Source organism: Oreochromis niloticus, linkage group LG6 (genome assembly GCF_001858045.2).
Source record: "Oreochromis niloticus isolate F11D_XX linkage group LG6, O_niloticus_UMD_NMBU, whole genome shotgun sequence".
NCBI classification, from domain to species: domain Eukaryota; kingdom Metazoa; phylum Chordata; class Actinopteri; order Cichliformes; family Cichlidae; genus Oreochromis; species Oreochromis niloticus.
In genome coordinates this window covers 37,528,895-37,552,433 of record NC_031971.2, presented here as the reverse complement: position 1 = coordinate 37,552,433, position 23,539 = coordinate 37,528,895, and the positions used below count along the sequence as shown (strand labels likewise).

Genomic DNA, 23,539 nt, shown 5'->3' with positions numbered 1-23,539 from the left:
TTTGTCAGTGCCACCGTTTCCAGCCCATACCCATCACCGCAGGGCTCACTACCAGCTTTAAAACTTTTTTTTCCAGTTTTTTTCCAAGATTGTTTTTATTTTTAAAGTTTGAATGACTATAACTAATGATCTCTATAGTCATTTAAACAAAGTTCTTTCTGCTTATGGGGTTATTATCACAGCAGTATTCTAGAAGTTTTTAAATATGTAGGGGTAAAAACTGCATAAATAAAGATATAAAAGAGCTGGAGATTCATCAGTTAAAACTCCGCTGGCTGTCTTTTAGCGTGTGAGCCTCTGATGCAGGGTCGGTGTCCTGCAGGATTTACATGTGTCCTTGATCCAACACAGCTGATTTAAATGGCTAAATTACTTCCTCAAACTGTCTTAAAGTTCTCCAGAGGCCTGGTAACGAACTAATCATTTCATTCAGGTGTGTTGACCCAGGGTGAGATCTAAAACCTGCAGTTGGAGTTCCCCACCCCTGCATGTATTCATAACCTCTTTCTTGTATTAAAAAAGGTAGTGTTTATACATTAAATTAAATCATGCAATTTTCAATGAAATGTTAAAAATTATTAAACATAAAGATCTTTGATTCTCTTTCCTAATGTTTAATTTCTTTCACAGTGCCCTAAAACAAAATCAAATAAGTTCAAATATCCCTCTATTCATTTATTCATTATTCAGGGTGAATCTGCGTTCATGAAAAAAATAAAAATCCAGGCACAAGTTGGTGACTTCCTCATAAGTCCTGTTACATAAGCAACTTTTCGAGAGCGAGACAGAGAGAGAGAGAGAGAGAGAGAGAGAGACAGAGGGATATAAGCCTACAAATGTATAAGCCAACAACTTTGAGTTAACTAACTTGCATCACACGGGGTTTGGCCAATTATTAACCACAGAGGTTTCGTTTGTGCCTCGCAGCTTCATTCGCATCAGTCCCGTCATGGCCGAAGTGGACGAGTCTCAGTTTTCTATCATGAGTCTGGAGGATGAGCTGACCTGCAGCATCTGTCTGAGCACCTTTGACTGTCCGGTCACCATCCCCTGCGGACACAACTTCTGCCAGGACTGCCTGCTCGCCACATGGAAGGAGTCGTACAGCTGCCCTCAGTGTCGGACCCTGTTCGCCACCAGACCCGAGCTGAAGAAAAACACGGTCCTCACCGCCGTCGTGGAGACCTTTAAAGTGAGATCGAGCAAGAGCGAACCCAACCTGGCTGCAGAGGAGAGCCAAGTGAAGAAAAAGGAGATCATCCGCTGTGATACCTGCATGGAAGCAGAGGCGTCGAAGACCTGCTTCACCTGCATGGCGTCTTACTGTGAGGAGCACCTGCGCCCTCACCGGGAAAATCCCATTTTCCGTCCCCACCAGCTGAGCGAGCCTGTCGGAGACCTGTTGGAGCGCATCTGTTCCGACCACCACAAGCTGAAGGAGTTTTTCTGCAGCCAGCATGACCGTCTGATCTGCAGCTTTTGCCTTCAACAGGTCCACAAAGGATGCTCCTTCATAAGTCCGGAGGAGCAGAGGAACCTGAAAGAGGTGCGTTTGTTAGTATTCACCTGACAGTTCCTTATATTCAGGATAATACTAGAGTTTTATGTATAGTTTGTGGTCACAATGAATGAAAATCGAAACTACCCTTTTGTTTGGAAAAGTGGTTAATTCTAAAATGTGTCCAAATGCTAGCAGCCAGTAAATTTAGGTTAGACTGGAGATAGATTAACACCTGTTTCATGACTTTGTACTGTTAAGTATTATTTTCTGTTTACTGTCACATATTGTCAAGACTGTATAGTTTCTTCTAGTATTACTTTTGGCAACACAGTGAAAGCTTTTTTCTTGTGTCAGTATTTGTTGTCCTTTCCAGCCGTCTCCGACCTAATATTAGAAATCCACCTGCTTGGGAGCTTATAGAAGCTGGATACCTCTTAAGATAGCTCTCTGTCTCCCAGCATGCCTTATTAACAAGTTACAGTCTATGTTTAACACCATGCTTGGGCTGTTGACCAGGGTGAGCTCAGAGATCCTGTGCCAGGATGTAAAAAGAACTTGTCATATAACTTGTACGTCATATTAAAAGAGGGGCCTGTCTTTTGCAATGGCTCAATGGCTTTAATCAACATTCCAATGCCATAAATTACCTTATATGATATTTTATTATCCTTCCTACAGCTCCTGTTAAAACCTATCGGAAGTTGTAGCAGACTGACACAGCCGTCTGATATAAGGTCAAAGCATGCAATAGACATGCCGGTCGACCGTTTATAATTTGCACGTTAGCTCTCGAAAGAGTGAAATGGACATGGTGTTTGTTACACTTTACAATGATACTGGTTTACACACCTCTGATGGGAAACATTATTATCATTATTATTATTATTATTTATGGTCAAAATATGACAATCTTGCATATGAAGCTGGGGCTAGAGAATGAGCAATCAACCTTAGCAGCATTATTCTAAGACACAATACTACACAACACAGAGGTTGAAATGAGAAATACAAATAACATTGGACATAATGAGAAAGACGTTGACATCACAGGTGCAGTTAAGTTGCTCAGATAAGATCCTCAATAACTGGTCTTTCATACCTTGTAGGGTTTACATTTGTCACGATTGGGGACAGACAGATAAGACATATCAGAGAATGAATGATTTAGTTGTTGCATAATCCCCACAGGTAAGTCAGTTTATCATGCCTTACTGCTAAGAGCTGACAACGAGTTCAAAGTGCAAGCAGGGCTCTATCACAGTAGCACCCCTCCCTGATGTAGTGTTCAGTGGAGTAGAGCGCTATTCTTCTTTCCATCTGCTCTTGTTGGTTGTCAGCTTAACGGGATGTTCAGTCACGTGCTTCACCTGTCTGTAATTTGACATAATAGAAGAAAATGTCAGAAAATAACAGAAAATGAAAATGTCACTGTCACGCACCGCTTCTCACACAATAGCAGTTTTTATACATTAAACAGGTTCAAGCCTGTAGTGGTTAGCTGCACAACTGTTTTCCGACTAGGACAAGCTTATTATAGTAAATTCATCCATTTCTAAATTCATCCTTGCAGCTCTGTTTATCAAGGTCAAGTTTATTTATATAGCACATTACTAACAGTCCGTGCTGCACAAAGTGCTTAACAATGTAAAATGCCACTAAAATAAATAAAATGCACAACAATGATGCAGTAAAATATAAAAAAATAAATAAAGAAATAAAATAAGTCAATAAAAACAACTAAAATAACAACAACTAAGGCTGTTAAAACCAGAATGTTTAGGTACCATAAAAATGTGTCTTTAGTAACGATTTAAGAAGTTCGAGCATTTGTGCAGGTCTAATATTAAAGGGAAGGATATTTCAGCGTCTAGGGCCTGCCACAGAGAAGGCTCTGTCGCTAGATTTAAGTTTACACCGGGGAGTAGTTAAGGTTAGTTTTGACCTGGACCTCATGGTTCTTTCTGGAGCATAAATAAATAGGAGCTCAGACAGGTAAGAAGGGGCTCGACTGTTAAGGGATTTAAGAACACAAAGTAATATTTTAAATTGGATCCTATAAGGAACAGGAAGCCAGTGTAGAGAGGCCCAAACTGGGGTAATATGCTCCTTACGTTTAGGGCCAGTTAGCAGACGAGTAGCAGTGTTTTGGACAAACTGGAAACAATAAAGAGACGCCTTGTCCAAACCAAAGTACAGAGAATTGCAGTAGTCCAATCTGCAAGTAATGAAGAGATGAATAACACATTCAAAGACATTAGCTGGAAGGTATGGCTTTACTTTGGCTAGCTGTCTCAAATGAAAAAAGCTGGATTGGACTACTGCGCTCACCTGCCTACACAGTTTAAAGGAACCATCAAGATACACATCGAGGTTTTTTACATTTGACTTACAATAGGAAGATAAGGGGCCCAGAGCACTGTCAGTGTGGTTTGTTTTTTTTTATGAAGTTACCAAAAATGACAACTTCTGTTACGTTTAAATTAAACATAACAGAAGTTGTTTAACGTCGTCAAGGCAGCGTAATAATAGCTAAAGTGAGTCTGTATCTGCTTTTAAAGGCAGATAGATCTGCAAGTCATCTGCAAAACAGTGAAATCAAAGGTTGTACTGTGAGAAAATAGACCCCAGTGGCAACATGTACAGTGCAAAAAAGGCAGGACCCAAAATAGAGCCTTGAGGTACACCATTTGTACATCCATGTACATTTTCTTGTCTTCTACAAAAGTAGTTCACTTATGTAACCAGCTGGTAGTCTCCACTAATAAGACCATAACAATTTCTCAGGGCCAAAAAGTGTGTCAGAGTTTAAACCTTTCGAGTTTAACTACTGCTACTACTACTACTACTAGGCCTTCAGGGGTCTAAATAAATCTGAACTCGACCAACAGATTAAATCGTTAACTCATCAATCATAATTTTTATTTGGCAACAGGCAAAAAACAGGCATGAGTTATTTGCCAGCCTCATTTTAGGTTAGACAGCCTCATTTGGTCTCAAGTGAGCCCAACCAGAAAAACATGATTACCTATAGAGCAATAAGCTCAAACTTGTGTAAGGAAGCACCAAAAATGATGAACAGTCCACTTCTTCTTTTGACTGCTCTCTTTAGGGGATGCCCAGCAGATCATCTTCCTCCATCTCACCCTATCTCTAGCGTCCTCTTCTGTCACACCAACCCTCTGCATGTCCTCCTTCACTATATCAATGAATCTTCTTTTTGGTTTTTCTCTTTTTTTCCTGGCCAGCATCTCCATATTTACCATCCTTTGTCCAATATGTCCACTATCCCTCCTCTGCACATGTCCAAACCATTTCAGCCTTATCTTTCTTATCCTTCAGCCTTATCTTTCTGACTTTGACTCAAAACTACTTGACCTGAGCTGTCTCTCCGATGTACTCAATACTAATCCCGTCCATTCTAGTCACTCCTGAAAAAAATCTTTATATCTCCAAGCCTGCAACCTCCAGCTCATGCCTCTTGCCTATCCATCCACCAGTCAGAATGGATCCTGTTACAGCAGACATGACAACCCACTATCTCTGGAATGTGGTTCAGTCCCGTCCCCGTGTAATAATATCCGATCAGAGACATGAGATGATGTCACAGTATCGCAGAACTTTATTTATTGCTGCCACGCATAAAGCACACAACCTGGCTGGCGAGTAGAAATGTGGTTCTGAAACTGATGCAAGTAGGAAATAATATAAACATCTCTTTGAATAATTCAGCATCTTTCACATTAAGTATTACAGTGAAACCACAATAAAATATAATGTTAACCAAGGGATAGAAGCCGATAAGAGCAGCACAGACACAGAATCAGAGCTAAATTGTATTAAATCTCTTGTTTGTGGATCAGCAGGGCCCTAGTGGACCCAGGAATTCACTCAAGTGCCGCTCAGAAACATAGAGCTTGTCAGCATGTACAGGTGCACATGTTACCACACTAAATTACAACAGATGAGACTTTCTTGTAAACACTAACTTTACACAATAACAACAATCAGCTTATTCATAGAAATATAGCCTGTGAAGCAATGCTATCACGCAAACCAGCGTTATGGAGGGTCTCAAGTACCAAAATGAATTAAATAAATAATTCATTAAATGTGTCATTAACGATTTAAAATAGGAAATAATTAATTAAATATATAGGTAATTAATTCAATGTTCAATTCATTTCATTTAATAAATTATTTATTTCCAATATTAATTAGTTAATGAAACAATTAATTACTTAATGATTTATTTAATTAGATTATTTTGGCACTCAACACCCTCGTACTATAGGTGAACACTGATTGACTGCTGGATCGTTTCTATTGGACCCTGTGGGGATCATGCTCCTCCCATGCAGGTAAGGTGTGGGCTGTCAGGAGAGCTTCTTAACAGATTCTTTGAAGGGCTAGTTCAGTCCTCAGGTTGTATTATTGATGCTCCTAGTTTAGGGTAATGGATCTTTCTTCCCCTCAGCATCTAAACACACATCTTTATTCAAGGCAGCACTATCTACAGATAACACTGAACTCATTGTAAATTAAGTTTGACGAGTATGTAAGCATTGCTTGCAATCTTCTGCAGGCCCACTGAGCAGTGTCTGTATGAAAGTTGTCCGCTGAAGTTGTTCTGTGTCTGTTCTTATAGTCTGACCTCAGAGACAAGTTGGGTTTGCTGAATGAGAAAATGGAGAAGACTGAAACTGTTGTGTTTCAAATAAATACCATGCAGAGCAAGCTGAAGGTAATTTCCATAGATTACTTGTCATACAATTTAATCACAGACAAATGTGTAAATGTGCTGATAAAACCTCATTATTTTCATATTTTATTGTGTCCGTATTTATTCTGCTCCAGGATGGAGCAAACAAAAGAAAGACTGCACTCGCAGCTGTCTATCAGCAGATGAGGGACATCTTGGCTCAAGATGAACGCGAGGCCCAAACTGAGGTGGACCGTGAGCTGGAGCTCGGTCAGATGAAACTTCGGGATCTCATGAAGAAGCTGGATGAAAACTATAATAAGATGGGGAAAGCCAGAGAACATATCAACAAGCTGCTGAGTCAATCACAATCCATGGCTTTTCTGCAGGTGAGGCAAACATTATCACAGAAATGTGAAGCAGGAAAGAAGAAAAGGGTGGAAAACTTAAACTGAAGAATAAGACAGAGCATGTATGGTACTACATAAATAATTAGGGATTAAAAAACATGTCACAATAAACAGCGTTCCCTGTCTCTTATTCCTCACAGGCTTCAGCTGAATTGCCCAAAGTTGTAAAGATTGAGCCTCAAATGCCTCCAATCAATCTGGACTCAAGGAAGATGATAGCGATGCAGAGCTTTGCTGCAGCCCTGAGGGAGACTCTGATGGAGATGCTTAAACAGCCCACTGAGGCCAGATTACAATTATTTAAACCGGTCATGTGTGCAGGTACATGTTAGCAGAAGATTTTGTTCAAATTTTGTTGCAGAAATTAACACTTACACTGGCGCAATTTGGTGAGTTTGTGTCATGTTTAAAATGTTGGGAATCAAAGGGGGCTTTGTGGTAAAGGGTTATAAAATGATTTTTTTTTCTTGGCCATGCCATGCTTTAAATGTGGGGCTGTCCATCAGGTCGAACTTTTAAACCTCTTGTTTCTTTGTGTCCCCGAGGGATGTGGAAGGGCTCACTCCTTTCCCCTTTTCAGTACGCACTAAGTTTCTGTTCGTTATTTGGGTGTAGAAGTTAGTCTGTTAGTTTTGATTGGTTGTTTGTGTTCCAGTCATCTCTTCCTTAACCAGGAAGGCTGTGTAGACAGAAGTGTAAGCCTAAGAGGAAAGAAGAAGTGATAGTTAGCTGTGAGGCTGCGTTTTTGTTTGATTGTATTTTAGTTTCTTTTTATTTGAATTCAATTTTTCTTTCATGTTGTTAATGCCATCCATCCATTTTCCTCCGCTTGTCCAGGTTCAGGCTGCAGGGGCAGCAGCCTAAGTCTAGTCCTCCCTCTCCTAAGTCACCTCCTCCAGCTAATCAAGGCGACACAGACATTCCCAGGACAGCCAAGAGATGTATTGTCCTCAGCATGTCCTGGGTCTACCCTGGGCCTACCTCTGGTGGGACGTGCCCAAAACACCTCACCCAAGAGGCATCCTTGCCAAATACTATGGAGGTGCAAAACATGGTCCATTCAGGACAAACATGGTTCAAACATGGTGTTCGTTATGGACAAACTGTGGTTTGGACAGAAGTCCAATAACAGAACACTACTCAGGTTCAGGAGGGCGATCCCATGTAGCTTTTTGGGCTGCACCTGGCCAGGCCCAATGGGCTAAGGCCCAGCCAGCAGCCGCTCTCTGTCAAGCTGCCTCTCAGGGCTGCCTCCTGGGTGGGGCCCCAGTAACCATACACTGGGCAGGGTACACTGGTCCCTCAAACAAGAAGTAAAGTACTGTTTAAATGCAACCGTTTACCCTCCACAGGTCAAACTGCAGCTGTCTCAGGACCAGCAAGAACCGAAAGTACCGGAGCTCAGCCAGAGTTGGGTATGTTGTTCTCAGGAAAGAAAATCATTTAAATCCAGTAACACATGCAACAAATATCTGAAAATATCTGCATAAATATTTGCTTATTTTTAAATAATATTTGTGTGTGTACTTATTTATTTATTGCAGATGTGCAAAACATATTTGTGCAATATACTGAAGGTGCCACAGCCCATCCTATAAACATTACTGATATGCATAACTATGTATCTTTTAAAAAATAATTGCATAAAAATAATATTTTAATAAATAAAAATCACATGTTACGACTCTAAAGTGCACTATTTGGTACTTTATTATTGCAATGAAAATACGATGTGTTTTTGTTCCATTTAAAATATCAGAAATTATTCTCCCCACAAGGGAGGGATGATTGGTTCCATTTGTTTGTCTGTTTGTTAGCAGTCTAGCATCCACAGTTTTCAAGATATCATTTTCAAATTTTATTTGATGGTCAATCTCAATAACATCTCAAGCTGATTTAATTTTGGTGAAAATCTGGTCAAGATCAAGGTCGGGCCATTCAGAGGTAGTTGCGAATTGGAGGAAAAATCTTTATCTTTTTAGCATGTTTAGGCCCAGATTGAAACACAGTAGCTGTACAGGTCTGCAGGCCACTTTGAGTCCTGCCTATGTTTGTATAAATGAACCAAATTAAATTTATTACCCAGGCGGTGGCTGGAAACCAGTTTACTGGCTGTAGGTCAGGAGGTAGAACAGCTCTTCTAGTGAAGTCTGCATGCATTAGCATGATACTAATCCCAAATTGTTGTCTGATGCAGGTGTTTAAACAAATGCAGGAGGCCCGTTGGGAAATATTTTTTTCTACACACTATTTATTTTGTAATAATAGTACATTATCATTATAACCACATAAATACTTTTTGGAGATGTTTGTGTTGCTCTGCATATATCTTGCACACTGCCTATGACTGTTGCAGATGGGGAGACCATTCAGTAAACTAAAAATTTTTATTGATAAGTGAAAATTGATTTCCAAAGGATTATTTAATTTATTTTACCAATATTTAGTATTACAAATAACAAATTCCACCTGGTCACACATAGGAGTACCTCCCCGTCTCCCACCGTGGGCCAGGGTTAAAGAATAAAATGCCTCTAATTTTTAAAATGTTTTTTCAGAAGTGGAGTGCTGTCCTGGTCAGTCCAGACTCCCCGAGTCCGACAGTCCAGGTCCTCAAGCCCAAAAAGCCAAAAAGAAAAGAACTCGAAGTAAGTAACATGTGATTTATTTTTATTTTTTTTAATGAACCAATAGAGAGTACAAAGTCCCTCGACAGTTTGTTTGCAGGACTTCTAATAGAAGATGACGCCATATACAGAATCCAAGTCAAACGTTTTGGTGGTGGTCGGTTTTAGAAGCAAGTCTATTTTAAAGCCCTGCACAAAATAAAGTGGGAGAGATCCATAATTGTAATTTTAATGTCATCAGGACATAAAGACTGCATAAACCCAAAGAAAGGTTTAAAAAGCTTTTTTCTTCTGCTTGTGCAGCTGTGTGCAAACATCTGTTATGATGATGTGAAGGATTGTTTCAGTGCCATATCTTTTCCTTAAAACGTCTGTGTCAATTCTTACTGGTAATGAACTCTGTTTTTCCACACACACTCCTGAAGACTAAATATGGAGGATGTCGGGTCTTCCCTGCCAGTGTTTAGATCTAATTTATGCATATTCAGTGTTATAAATACTCGGCTGTCTTTCTCTACTTTCTAGAAACCAAAACAAAGCCTAATGAGTCCACTGGGGACATTATGAGAATTAAGAAAAACGCCCGTTCAATGGAAAACCTGCTGGAGTATGGAGTGAAAGAGAAACCCAGAGACTGTTCTCCTGCAGCTGAACCTAAACAGAAACCAGGTAGACAGACATCAGATTTGAGCATTGTATGCTGAGTTGCTAATGTAGTCCCAGCACCACAACATAGACTTTAGAACAGTTGGCATTCGTCTTCTGTTATCTCTGAGCTCGATGACAAAGTTGGTCTATGTCTTTATTTCACTTATTACAACTCTGACAGCTGTGTGGAAAGCAAACAAAATCACCAAATCATCACTATCACCATGTAAATACACCCCAACTTGGCACAAGCTACAATTCCAGTTTTACAGTAACCATGTCCACTTTCCAATATGGCAACACAAAGGATGTACTTTTTTGTCTTTAATTGTAGAAGCTCCAGATATTCCCCCGGACATAAGCACAGCTGAAAAGAGAAGTGAACTTCTGAAATGTAAGTGTAGCAGGCATCATCCCCTCATGCAGCAACAGCAGCCGTGTCTGTTTTTTTTTTTTTTATGACCTTTCCTTTTATCCCTTTCAGATGGCACAGAACTCACTTTCGATCCAAGGACCGCCCATAAACGCATCGTGCTGACCGAGAACTTCACTAAGGCCTCCGTGTCAGATGTGCACATAAACTACCCCGACTGCCCCGAGCGCTTCGCTGTCTGCTCCCAGGTGCTCACCTCCGAGGGTTTCTCTACAGGGCGCCATTACTGGGAAGTGCGACTGACCAACATTAACTTCGTTGGCATAGGCTTGGCTTACAACAGCATCGACCGCAAAGGCCCCACCAGTCGACTGGGCCGCAACGCCCAGTCCTGGTCCGTCGAGTGGTTTGATGTCGGCCTGTCAGTCTGGCATAACAGCAGCGAGACCGTGCTTGTTAATCCAAATCCAAAGCGCGTAGGCGTGCTGTTGGATTGCGAGGCCGGCACGGCTACGTTCTATCGCGTGGCAGAGAGGGTGTATCCCTTCCACACTATCAAGTTCCCTTACCCTGCCTTTTTAGAGGCTATCTATCCAGCCTTCTGGATTTTCTCAAATGGCTCCTCCATTACCTTTTGCAAGATGCAACCATGAATACCATACACAGTCAGCTGGTGCGATTGTTGCTATAATTAAAGGTGTCCTGTGGTGTTTACTAAGCAACCAAAACCTATAGTAGCCATATTCATTAGATTTTCCTCCTGAAGTAAAATAATAATAATAATAATAATAATAATAATAATTTATTTTAATAATCCAATTTATTAAAAAAAACTATATTAACTGCTTTGTGGATAATTTATATCTGTATTGTTACCAAACAGCCTTCTTATTCGCTGTTTGTCCAGGTGCAGGTCTTGGCTGCCACATTTGTTGGCTCCATTAACTGTATCAGTGGAAAACCATGAAACCTTATAGATCACATGCAGAACATATAGTACTGTGCTAATATTGGCCAAAATCTCCTGCTTTTTAAGCAGTGGTCATCGATTCTGCATCAGATTAAGATCTGGTCTTGAATCCAAAATAGTGATTTGATCACTTTGAACCACTTATGACTTTTGGTTTGTGACATGGTGAGCCATCATGAACAGGTCATCACCAAATTGCTCCCAGATCTATGGAGTCACCGAGGATGTTTTATCGTATGGTCAGTGAATGTGTAACACTATAAATACTGACTTGTTGTATAAATTTGACTTCTTTTCCAATAAAACTCTTTAAAATGCTTATGATTGTTCCTCACTATATAATAGAAACATGTCAAATAATAAATAAACAAACAATGTGAATAAAGACTGAAGCAGCAGGGGGTTTTGTGTTTTGTGTAAATTCATTATTCTTTCTTTTGCATTAGGAAGATGATTTGAGTTTTAGTTTTGTACAGTTTGGTCTTGAGCTTAGTTCTTTCAGGTCTCTGAGTATTTTTACTTCATGGTGTCTTGTTTTGATATTAGGTTTCTTTCATGGCTTTGTCTCGTCCCCGTGTTTTGTCCCTCACTCCCCTCCTCTCTGTGTCTCAGTCATGTCTCTGTCTTCAGTCTGCCTCACCCGTTTCCATTTTCTTTGTGTTTCATCCTTTGTCTCCCCAGTCTGTCATGTGCTTCCATGTCTGTTTATCCCCTTTCCTAATGTCAAGCTTACGTGTCCTTGTCTGGGTCTCAATGTGGGAGTTACTTCCTGTTTTATCTTGACGGTTAGTCGAACCTGCAGTTTTGCTTCCCCTGTTCTGTTAGTCAGATCTAGCTGTATTTCCACTTGTTGCTCATCCTCTCGCTATCCTGAGTATTTAACTCCTCAGTCTTTTTCTGGTTCTGTGTCACGTCGTTGTCTCCCAGGCTGTGCATGCTCCTTGTGTCTTAGTGTTCCCAAGTGTTCACTGGTGTTTCCAGATCACCATGTTTCTTGGTTTCTGTTCTGTCAGAGTTTCAGCTTTAGTGCAAAGGTTTTTTTTTTTTTTTAAAAATGGTATTAACTGTTTAGGAATTAGACCTATTTTTATACATTAAAACCCATTTTTAGAGGCTCTGAGATAACTGGACAAACTAACATAATTTTGACTATAAGGATTGCTTTTTTTGTTTGGAAGAAAATCATTTGCAGTCAGTGCCTGCCAGCAGTCAGATAGGCATAACCAATTGTTGCTTTTCCCATATGTTTTGGGTCATTATTTATTTGCAGTGTGAAGCGTCCACTCAGTTTTGCAACATTTGGCTGAATCTGAGTAGAGAGTATAACCCCGTATACCTCACAATTAATCCTGTGGCTCCTATCACCAGTTATATTATTAACAGCGAGCCAGTTCCACTGACAGTCGTACACGCCTGTGCCATAACGCTGCCTCCACCCTGTTTGACGGATGATGTCATCTGTTTCAGATCATGAGCTGTTTCTCTCCTTCTTCATACTTTTCCTAACCTGTTGTTCCAGTTTCTTAGTGTAACCAGTGGTTTTTGTCTTGTTCTAAACCCTCTGGATTTACATTTATGAAGGCAGACCTTGACAGTGATACAATCAAGAGTGTTCTTGGTTTGGCTGGATGCTCTAAAGAGCTTTTGTTAACCAAGTTAATTATCCAGGGACTTTTGAGTCTCTGAACATGGAGGACTATGTATAAAAATGACTGCAATTTCTAAACAGATAATGTAATATTCTGATTAACCCCCTGAATTTAACCTGAAATTCAAAACTTCAGTCACAGCTTGATTTTTTTTTCACTTAAAATCCACTATAGTTGTATACAGCGGTAAAGTCACACAACCTGTGTAACTGTCCAAATACTTGTGGACCAGAGTGTAAATAAGTATATTTGGTAAATTATTGCTACAGTTCATTTATTCTAATTTAAAAAGCTGTATTCTGAATTAACCAGTGATTATTACAAGTAAAAAAGAGACAAGAAAAAAAGATCTCTTTCTTTTTAGAAGGACAGGTGGCATAAGGATCAGGTACAATACATTTTTACTACAACACATATTTACTGTCACACACTGAAGACAGCATTTTAGCTATTGGCGGGCACACGACTCTCTTCCAACAGACTTTTTCAATGTTTTTCATTTTAAAAAATGTTTTGAATGTGTAAAATGGGATGAGAAATAACTCATTTATTTCTCACAGCGAAAATCGGAATGTGTTCATAAAAACATGATTTGGCCCTGACGTGCACTCGGAGGGTGGTAACTGTATCACGAGTCCTGTTACGCAAGCAGGAAGGACTGTTTTTTTTATAGCCAGAAGAAGCTCTAGTTTTCATCACGCGCAGCAGAGGCCTGTGAGTATAAAGCGGTCTGCAGTGTTTTGTTTTACAGACAGCAGCTCCGCGTGGATTCTTTATTGGTTATTTATGTGCAACGTCAAGAACTTTGCTACAGTAAAATGACTGTTATGAGTTTTGGTGTGAGTGCGTTTGCTGTTGTTTAACTACCAGAGGGTTTGGCCTTCGTTGATTATCTGTTGTAATGATAAGTTCCGTTTGTGCCTCGCAGCTTCATTCATATCAGTCCCGTCATGGCCGAAGTGGACGAGTCTCAGTTTTCTATCATGAGTCTGGAGGATGAGCTGACCTGCAGCATCTGTCTGAGCACCTTTGACTGTCCGGTCACTATCCCCTGCGGACACAACTTCTGCCAGGACTGCCTGCTCGCCAGCTGGGAGGACTCGTACAGCTGCCCTCAGTGTCGGACCGTGTTCGACACCAAACCCGAGCTGAAGAAAAACACGGTCCTCATCGCCGTCGTGGAGACCTTTAAATTGAGATCGAGCAAGAGCGAAGACAACCTGAATGAAGAGGAGAGCGAAGAGGAGAGAGGCGAGGAGAGCGAAGAGGAGAGAGGAGAGGAGAGCGAAGAAGAGAGAGGAGAGGAGAGCGAAGAAGCGAGCGAAGGGGAGAGCGAAGAAGAGAGCGAAGAGGGGAGCGAAGAAGTGAGTGAAGAGGAGAGCGAAGAAGAGAGAGAAGAAGAGAGCGAAGCGGAGAAAGACGATGTCATCCGCTGTGATACCTGCATGGAAGCAGAAGCATCGAAGACCTGCCTCACCTGCATGGCGTCTTACTGTGAGGAGCACCTGCGCCCTCACCGGGAAAACCCCGTCTTCCATCTCCACGAGCTGAGCGAGCCTGTCGGGGACCTGTCGGAGCGCATCTGCTCCGACCACCACAAGCTGATGGAGTTCTTCTGCAGCCAGCATGACCGTCTGATTTGCAGCTTCTGCCTCCAGCATATCCACAAAGGATGCTCCTTCCTAACTCCGGAGGAGCAGAGGAACCTGAAAGAGGTGTGTTTGCATTCACATTGACAATTATACTGTATCAAACATTGACATATGTACAGAGTTAACTGTCTCTCGTTAATTCATACATATTTTAACTTATTTAATCGGTAATATTATAAATTAATATGGTGGTGTGTATATCTTTAAACAAAGATGGCAGTCAGCTGACTTCCTGGATAGGAAACATTTATCAGACTGTATATAAAAGATGGAAGTGAGTTCATACCTGAAAAGGGAACCTTGTGTTCAACTGTTTGTAAATGACAGCCAAGTTCAAGTCTTCCTCTCTCGATTTAACAAGTTTTTCTTAGTGTGGTATGCCAGGCTTTGAGCTGTGTCTGTTTTGATCTCAGGCTGTATATTTAACATCACTGCTTTAGGCTGATGGATCAGGTTGTATTACACTTCTTTTTCCACAATATCTGATTCATGACTTTGGCCCACACATCTCTAGTCAAGGCAAGACTAGAAACAAATAACAATGACCTCATTGTAAATGCAGTTTAACAATATAAAACTTCTGCATGTAAGATGTAGTGGAAAAATGAAATAATGGAATAATGCAGATGGTGGACATGCAGTAAAAGCGTTACTTGCAAAGTTCTCCAGGCCCACTGAGCAGTGTCTGTATGAAATTTGTGCACTTAAGCTGTTCTGTGTCTGTTCTTATAGTCTGACCTCAGAGACAAGTTGGGTTTGCTGAACGAGAAAATGGAGAAGACTGAAAATGTTGTGTTTCAAATGAACAACATGCAGAGCAAGCTGAAGGTAATTTCCACATGTCATACAGCAATTTAACCAGAGACAAAGTAAATGTGCTGGCAGTAGCTATGAAAAACTCACTGTTGTCATATCTTATCTTATCTTATCTTATCTTATTGTCACTGTTCCAGGATGGAGCAAACAAAAGAAAGATGGCACTCGCAGCTGTTTATCAGCAGATGAGGGACATCTTGGCTCAAGATGAACGCGAGGCCCAAACTGAGGTGGACCGTGAGCTGGAGCTCGGTCAGATGAAACTTCGGGATCTCACAAAGAAGTTCGATGAAAACTATAATAGGATGGGAAAAGCCAGAGACGATATCAACAAGCTGCTGAGTCAATCCCAAACCTCGGCTTTTCTACAGGTGAGACGAACACCCGTGGAAAACTTATACCATGCCCATTCTATCTTATTCTTTAGTTTAAGTTAAATAATTAGGAAGTTAAAAAAAACCCTTTCTTTTGCCCCCCACAGGCTTCAGTTGTGTTGCCCAAAGTTGTAAAGTTTGAGCCTCACGTGCCTCGAATCACCCTGGACTCCAAGAAGGTGATAGCGACGCAGAGCTTTGCTGCAGCTCTGAGGGAGACTCTGATGGAGATGCTTAAAGAGCCAGTTGAGGCCAGATTACCATTCTTTAAAGCAGGTCTGTGTGCAGGCATGCATTAGCAGAAAATCTAAATTTGGATTAATATTCTAAAAGATTAACGAAGCAAATCATTCTCACGTTCTGATGCAGATCTTAACGCTGGCACTGGTGCATTTGGGGATTCTGGTGAGTTTATGTCTTGTGGAAAATACTGTTCAGGATTTTCTGTTAAATACTCAAGAATTTATTCTTCTTCAGTGGTGACTGTTTCTTGGGAAGTATTTGGGAAGTACTCTTTAAATATAACCCTTTGTTTTTAACAGGTGAGAAAGCAGCTCCTGTCTCCAGACCAGAAAGAGCTGGAGGTACTGAATCCCAGGCAAATTCTGGTAAGTTCATATCAGCGAGGAGTTGTTATAGGATAATATTTGAATACAATAACATGTGAACTGAAAGAGTATCTGAAAACATCTCCCAATTTGACAATCTCCTAGTGTGATGCAGGTATTCACTGTAAGTATAACTGTAACTGTAACGTCTTGTTGTACAGCTATAATTACTGAGTACACCTTCCTGCACTTGTTATTTGAGGGTATTTGCAAGAGACAAGCACACAGTGTAAAAAAAAAAAAGTATATTACATTTTGATTTAAAATACTGCAAATCATATTGTAATATTGTTAATTTCCTTCCTCAAGCACGTACGTGAAAACTATTAAAAAAATTACAAGCACTTTGTGACACATGATTCTTTACAGTGTGATAAAGCTGTTCAGAGTGCTTTCTCATTTCACTGTTTCATTACTCAGCAGCGCCTCAGCAGACAAGCAACCCCACGTTCCAAAGTCCACCCATCCAGCCATACTACCAGCCGGTTCCTATCCCTGTTTTTATTAGACCACAGCAAAGATGGAATCCACCCCATTATCCACAGGCCCAACCTCGATTGCAACATTTTGGGCAACCTCGATTTTATGCCCAACAAAAGACAAGTAAGATAAAATCTAAAAACTCTCTCTCACACACACACACACGTCTGTAATGACAAAAATCATATACTGTATGTCTGTGTAAACAGCTTAGTCTCCAATCACCACAAACGGGACAATGTGTTAATTAATTGGTGCCCTAACAGCTAATTAAAAATTCAATGACATAATACTCCGTACAACATAATACCTACCCTTTGCAAGCCAGCTTATAAATGATGAAAGACAGAAGCAAGATGTCTTTCATCATGTTTTAATAAACAGTATAAGAGTTGACCAGGATATGACTTGTTACACACATTGATCCAACCTGAAGGAACACCTTTGTTTTATTTCAGTCTGATATGAAATCACATCCACTAAAAGTCAGTGTGCTTAAGGCAAGCTAGATCAGTCTGACAGTGCATTTAGTGTTTTAACAACTTACCACTGGGCATGTCTCTGTTCTGAAAGACAACCATGATTGCGCAGTCAGTTAAACATGTGAAGAAGGTGTGTGAAGACCTAGACAGGGATTGGTTCTAAAATGACCTTACTTCATCGCCCACACTCACCCAGAAGCTTAAAGAAATTTGTAGATGTCCTTCATGGTTTGGCAGTAATAGTATGCAGCTAGGCACTTTTAGAAGCTATTAGGCAAGAAGCACTGTGAGGCTGAGTCCTCCCATAACCAGTAAACCCATCATAAATTATTTAAACTTTTAAAGTATAAAAGACACATGTCAAAACGAGCCTTGTGCCAAAGTGTTGTCTTCATTCCTGGCAGTCATTATTAAAATTGAGGTCATAAACTGATCAACCGTAACATTAAAGCCACCTGTCCAGTATTATGTAGATCCTCATTGTGGTGCAAAAGCAGCTCTGTGACACATTTGTGTTTCTCGTGGCGTCTGAAAGGATTCAGCTTGTTCTTGTGCATCTTGCAGATGCTCAGCTGGATTTTGGTCTGTGGAGTTTGGAGTTTAAGTCGATGGGCTGAACTTTATTATGTTCTTCAAGCTGCTCCAAAGCAGTTTTAAAGGTGTGGCAAATCTCCCTGGTGGAGGAGACCACTGCTGATGGGGAGTGCTGTTGCCATGATGAGGTGTGCTTACTCTGAAATGTTTAGGTTGGTTGTGCATGTCAAAATAATATCCAAATGAATGTTTGGAGTTTAAGAACACTCAATTGATTAACTGCAATAAAAAGCACACCCAGTGATAACAGTGACAGGTCCTCATACAGAGACAGCAGTGAAGATGGAAAACAGCATCTCACACTTGTCATAAAACACAAAGCAGCCACGATATTAAAACCACTGAGAGTGAACTATCTGCATTATCTATTTACCTTGAAGGTGGACATGTAGAACACAATGTTATTCTTGGAAGTTTTCCAAGTAAGCACTGGCTGAGGAAGATTTTGACAAGTTACATATTAACTAGTTTGACTTATCACCAAAGTCAATAAGAGGCAACTTTTAACTGCACTGCAGATATTATAAATTCTAAGAGTCAGGCACAATGTTTTACTTTGGACAGACCGAATGGCACACAGAGCTACACGGCAGCTGTTAATCGCATATTTGGATTTCCCAAGATGAGAAGACAATGAATTGTTAACCTGTGTTTTCTTTTGCACACTTGGGTTTTATTTCCCTAATAGGTTGGTTGTTACCAATCTCCTTCATGGTTTTCTTTGATTCTAGAATTGAAAAAAGTGAAAATTTTTCCTCATGCAAACCGATTTCACTTTAAGATGCCACTTCAGTTCAGTGTACCGTGCGTGTCTGTAGCGGTCCTCAACAGTGAAGTTAACAGCAGCAGGAACCAAAGTTCTGGGGCCTTTCCAATAAAAACAGTTTCTCATTGACCAGATGTTGTATGTTGGGTTTGTAAATGTGGCTTCAAAAACAACTTCACAAATGAAACATTTATAGCAATTCTAGCATTGACACTGTTCGTTTTAAACCTGACAAAATGTAATTCAGTATGCCTGTGTACAGTTCAGATTAGTGGGCGCGTTGCACATCTCCTGTATTAAAGACAACTGACTAACTGTGGAAGACTTTTTGCATATTTTCCTTTAGCTCAAGACAGAAAGCCGCACAGTGCTCCTGGAGGAGGTAAACCAGCCGGGAAAGGATCTGATTTCACCAAGAAAGATAAACCCAAAGGCTATGCTCCTTCTGAGAAATCAAGTATGAAGCACTCACATCCTTATGTGTCATAAAAAATGTCAGACTGCCAGCCAGATGATCAATAACAACACTATTCCACTGATTAAATGAACAGTACACATATAACAAGAAGCCCTCTGAGTGCAAACCTCACTCTCTGGGTGGTGTTTACTTTTGAGGGATTATTCCATTTTGTACTTAAGAACTATGTAGGAGGAGGTAATGGCTAATATGTATTCATTTGTAAATAACTGGCCATGTAAAACTTATATAATTGCATACCACAGCATATTTCCAGCTAAATCGTCAGCTCATTCTATTTCTCTTGACGGTATTTTTAAAAAAAAAAAATAAAATAAAGTTATAGCACATTTTGTGGTCAACTTGAAAGGAAGGCAGATGTGAAATGTAGAGGTGAGGTGAGAGGTCAAATGTGACAAACTATGTGCAAACTATATTGTGATATTTAAAATAAAATGCTTCCAGAAAAGGTTCCAGCTCTGATCTGACCATGGGTTTCTCTACTTTTTGATATTTAATAAATTTAATTCAGATTAGTTTAGCAAATTTGATAGAAACAAATTGTCCTTAAATTTAAATAAAACAAAATTTATGTTATTCGGAAACTATAAGAAAAACATTAACAGTGAAATTTGTGTTGATAATGTATATCTAGAAAGGGTTAATACCATAAAATTTCTTGGGGTGATCACTGATCATAAGGCCTGTTGGAAATCACACATCACTTATGTGAGGGGAAAGTTAGCTCGGGGCATTGCTGTCTTGGGGAAAGTAAAACAATTTCTGGATAGGAAAACATTGTATATGTTATATTGTGCTTTACTATTACCATACATGAGTTATTGTGTAGAGGTTTGGGGAAATACATATAAAAGTAATATTCAGACTATAATCATAATGCAGAAAAGGGCTATTAGACTAATAAATCAGGAGGGGTATAGGGCTCACACAAACGCACTCTTTATTAAGACGCAAGCTATAAAATTCCAGGATCTGGTGAAGTTTAAAACAGTGCAAATAATATATAAGGCAAGGAAAGGGATGCTCCCAATCGAAATAAGTAAATGGTTCTTAGAAAGACAACGGAGGTATAATTTTAGAGGGAAGTGGAATTTAAAATTACAAAGAGTAAGAACAACATTGAAAAGGATGTCTATTTCAATAGCGGGAGTTAAATTCTGGAATGAGTTAAAAGAAGAAATAAAGGTCAATAGTGATATAAACCAGTTTAAAATAAAACTCAAAAAAGAAATTTTAAATAAGTATAAGAATGAAGAAAATGCAATTAACCCAAGACAGCAGTCAAAGTGATGTTTATTTTCTTCTGCAAATTAGCAAATCTAAATATATGTCATGATCTGGAGTCCGTGACTCCGTGTTTATGTTTTAGTTTATTATTATTCTGTGGTTTTGGTTATCTTGGGTGTTTGTACTCTTCTGTTTCATGGTTCATGTTCCTATGTTCTGTGTCCCCCAGTCTGTGTTAAGTTGGTGTGTTATGTCATTACGTGTATGTGTTTCCTGTTTTACTTTGAAGGTCCGTGTCTGTTTTCAGTGTGTTCAGTTTACTTTTCCCCTGTCTCGTCAGGTCTGATTACTTCCAGCTGTGCCCTCCTTTTGTGTCTCATTCCCTCGTTATCCTTCTGTGTATTTTAACCTCGTGTCTGCCTCTGTTAGTTGCTGGTTCGTCTGCGTTGTTACCCTCCATGTTCTCGTGTGTTCTCGTGTGTTCTCCCTGCATCTCCGTTTCATGCTTCAGGTTTGTTTTTGCTTAGCTTTTCCCAGTTTAGTTTACTCTTAGGTTTTGGTTTTTTGTCCACCTTATCTCCGTTTGTGTCACTCTTTGGTTAATAAAGCTCGCTCACCACTTAGCAGTCTGCATCTTGGGTCCATTTATATTTACACACGGCCTGCCTCGGCACCCCGTGACAATATAGTTTTAGTTGAACATGAGAAAATATTTTTTTGTGATGTTATGTTCTAAGTTGAAGGCATTGTATACTTTGTTGTTCAAATTTAGATGATGAGGATGTAAACCTGAGGGGGTAGGGCTAAATAAGTATATACTTCTGCCTACTCCTTTTCAAACAACTGCATGGAAAGATTTTATGAAATGTTGGTGAATGTATATGTTTGAAATAAAACTGAACTGAACTGAATAAGTGGTGCTCATCCTACATTAAAAACAAATGACTAACTACTATGTTTTCCTTCAGATCCAGACAGGAGGCCGCACAGCGCTGCTGGAGGGCACAAGCCTTCAGGATCTGGGAAAGGATCTGATTTCACCAAGAAAGATAAATCTAAAGATAAGCCCAAAGGCCATCCTCCTTCTGAGAAATCAAGTATGAATCAAATCCTCACGTGTTATAAAAAATGTCAGCCTGCCAATCAGATGATGAATAACAACACGATTCCACTGATTAAATAAACAGGACACATATAACAAGAAGCACTCTGGGTGCAAACCTCACTCGCTGGGCGGTCTATAGTTTTAAGGGATTGTATTTTGTACATAAAAACTGTGTAGGAGTTTTGTTTATTTGTTTGTTGATTTGTTTAGCAAGTGGTGCATGTCCTACATTAAAGACAACTGACTTACTACTATGTTTTCCTTCAGATCCAGACAGGAGGCCGCACAGCGCTGCTGGAGGGCATAAGTCTTCAGGATCTGGGAAAGGATCTGATTTCACCAAGAAAGATAAACCCAAAGGCCATGCTTCTTCAGGCACACAACACTCACGTCCGCATAAAAATCAGAAGTAGAACCAATATTTGATTTTGATCTGAAGCATGAGGGCATTATGAGATTTGTGTATCTATCTATCGGATTCTAATTAAAAATTTTTATTAACAACATTTAAGGTCTAGAGAGCCAGTTTCTTTCCTGTATTAGATAAGATAGTTGGCACACAACTCCACTCATACTTGATTAATAATAATCTGTATGAACAGTTCCAGTCTGGTTTTCGCCCCTCCCATAACACTGAAACAGCACTTATAAAAATAACCAGTGATCTTCTTACTGCAGCTGACTCTGGTTTACTTTCCTTTCTTATTCTCCTCGATCTGAGTGCTGCTTTCGACACTATCTCTCACTCCATTCTCTTTAGTAGGTTAGTCTCCGTCGGTCTCTCCCATACTCCAAATCATATTTGTCTGATCGCACTCAGTTTATTTGACTTAAATCCTTTACTTCTCAGCCCTTTCCTCTGGTCATTGGTGTGCCCCAGGGATCTGTCCTGGGGCCCCTTCTTTTCATTATGTGTGCCTATGCCAAGAGGCACACATATTACTGCCGATCGACCGGTGTTTGCTAACGCGGAGGTCAATCGTGGATCAGGGAAAGCGAAGGCAGGAGCGTGAGGTGCACTGAATTTCAGGTAAGAAGTTATGACCTGCACTCTATTTGGGTCAGATATAAACCGAGTTTAGGTGTAGTTTATTTTCGTTGTGCTGACTTTTTCAATCACTTACAACAACTTGTACTGCGTGATAGCTAGCACGACGGAGTTTCTATACAGCTGTGTGCGCGCTAAGTTACCAATGTTACCGATGTTGAACTTTATGACAGCCTCCCCTGTCATTCTCTCGCCTGTTGAAACTTCAGTCATGAAACTGATCAATGATCGGCTTTTCTCTCTTGTTTGTTTATGGCGCTAAACAACAGCAGCACGTTTAAGCTTGATCAGCTGTTGTTAGAATTCATTTGCTTTTAATTTCTAGTATCAGCTGATGTTTGCTGCAGCCACAGCTGTAAAAACGGCTGTTCCAAACCAGATGTCCTTACTGAATCATCAGAGCTGAACTGGTGATGGAGAAACAGGTTTACCCTTAGGTGACATGAATGAGTTGAAGGGAAGTTATGAACTGTTTCTGAGAGACAAATATACACCAAGCTCCTTTCTTTTGTGTAGCTGACAGCTGGTAACTGTGCAGGGGCGGATCTAGCAAAGCTTTTGCCAGGGGGGCCAGGTAGGGCATTAACAGAGAAAGGTGGACACAAAGATATACTTTTCTTTCTTACTCTCATATAAAATATTTAGCTTTTATTAAATAGTTATCTGAATCTCACAACCAAAGTTTGTATAATAATACACAAGATTGGCTGTAGACCATTGTTCATCATTCAGAACACTGTGTAAAAATAACAAAAAACAAAAAGTGAATGCAAAAGTGCATAAATATTTATTTTACGTTTTTGATGTGTGTGGCGGGGCGTGGTCTGCAGTGCCGCTGCAGGGGAGGTGGACCCACCTGAGCGGCACCTGCAATCACGCCTCTCGGGCGTAGTCTGTGCTCTCTCGGCTGTTTTTGGGGTGTGTGTCGGACTGTGAGTTGAAAAGCTACAGCCGGCTGTGTGGGTACACCAACCATGTGTGAAAAGTGGTCCATAACGTAATGCTTCAAAGCGTGTTCATGCAAACATTGTC

General features: G+C 40.2%; 2 protein-coding genes across 4 annotated transcripts; both read left to right on the top strand.

Moving 5' to 3' along the window:
* Positions 1-504: 504 nt before the first annotated feature.
* On the top strand, positions 505-11,620 carry LOC109202378 (E3 ubiquitin/ISG15 ligase TRIM25). Its single transcript, XM_019359557.2, has 10 exons — positions 505-522; positions 928-1,546; positions 6,147-6,242; positions 6,356-6,589; positions 6,751-6,931; positions 7,963-8,025; positions 9,169-9,258; positions 9,763-9,906; positions 10,220-10,279; positions 10,370-11,620. Exons 2-10 carry the CDS (start codon positions 950-952, stop codon positions 10,909-10,911), a joined length of 2,007 nt encoding a protein of 668 aa, XP_019215102.1. The 5' UTR covers positions 505-522; positions 928-949; the 3' UTR covers positions 10,912-11,620.
* A 1,865-nt stretch (positions 11,621-13,485) lies between these two features.
* Positions 13,486-22,463, top strand: LOC106098454 (E3 ubiquitin/ISG15 ligase TRIM25). 3 transcript variants are annotated; one of them, XM_019359558.2, is made up of 11 exons: positions 13,486-13,591; positions 13,806-14,592; positions 15,262-15,357; positions 15,483-15,716; positions 15,827-15,995; positions 16,089-16,124; positions 16,262-16,327; positions 16,751-16,930; positions 18,996-19,106; positions 21,323-21,451; positions 21,727-22,463. In XM_019359558.2, exons 2-11 carry the CDS (start codon positions 13,828-13,830, stop codon positions 21,870-21,872), a joined length of 1,932 nt encoding a protein of 643 aa, XP_019215103.1. In that variant the 5' UTR covers positions 13,486-13,591; positions 13,806-13,827; the 3' UTR covers positions 21,873-22,463. The 3 variants fall into 3 exon arrangements, with proteins under 3 accessions (XP_019215103.1, XP_013128499.2, XP_019215104.1); XM_013273045.3 differs by having other exon boundaries at positions 16,748-16,930; XM_019359559.2 differs by lacking the exon at positions 21,323-21,451 and having other exon boundaries at positions 16,748-16,930.
* The last annotated feature ends 1,076 nt before the right edge of the window (positions 22,464-23,539 follow it).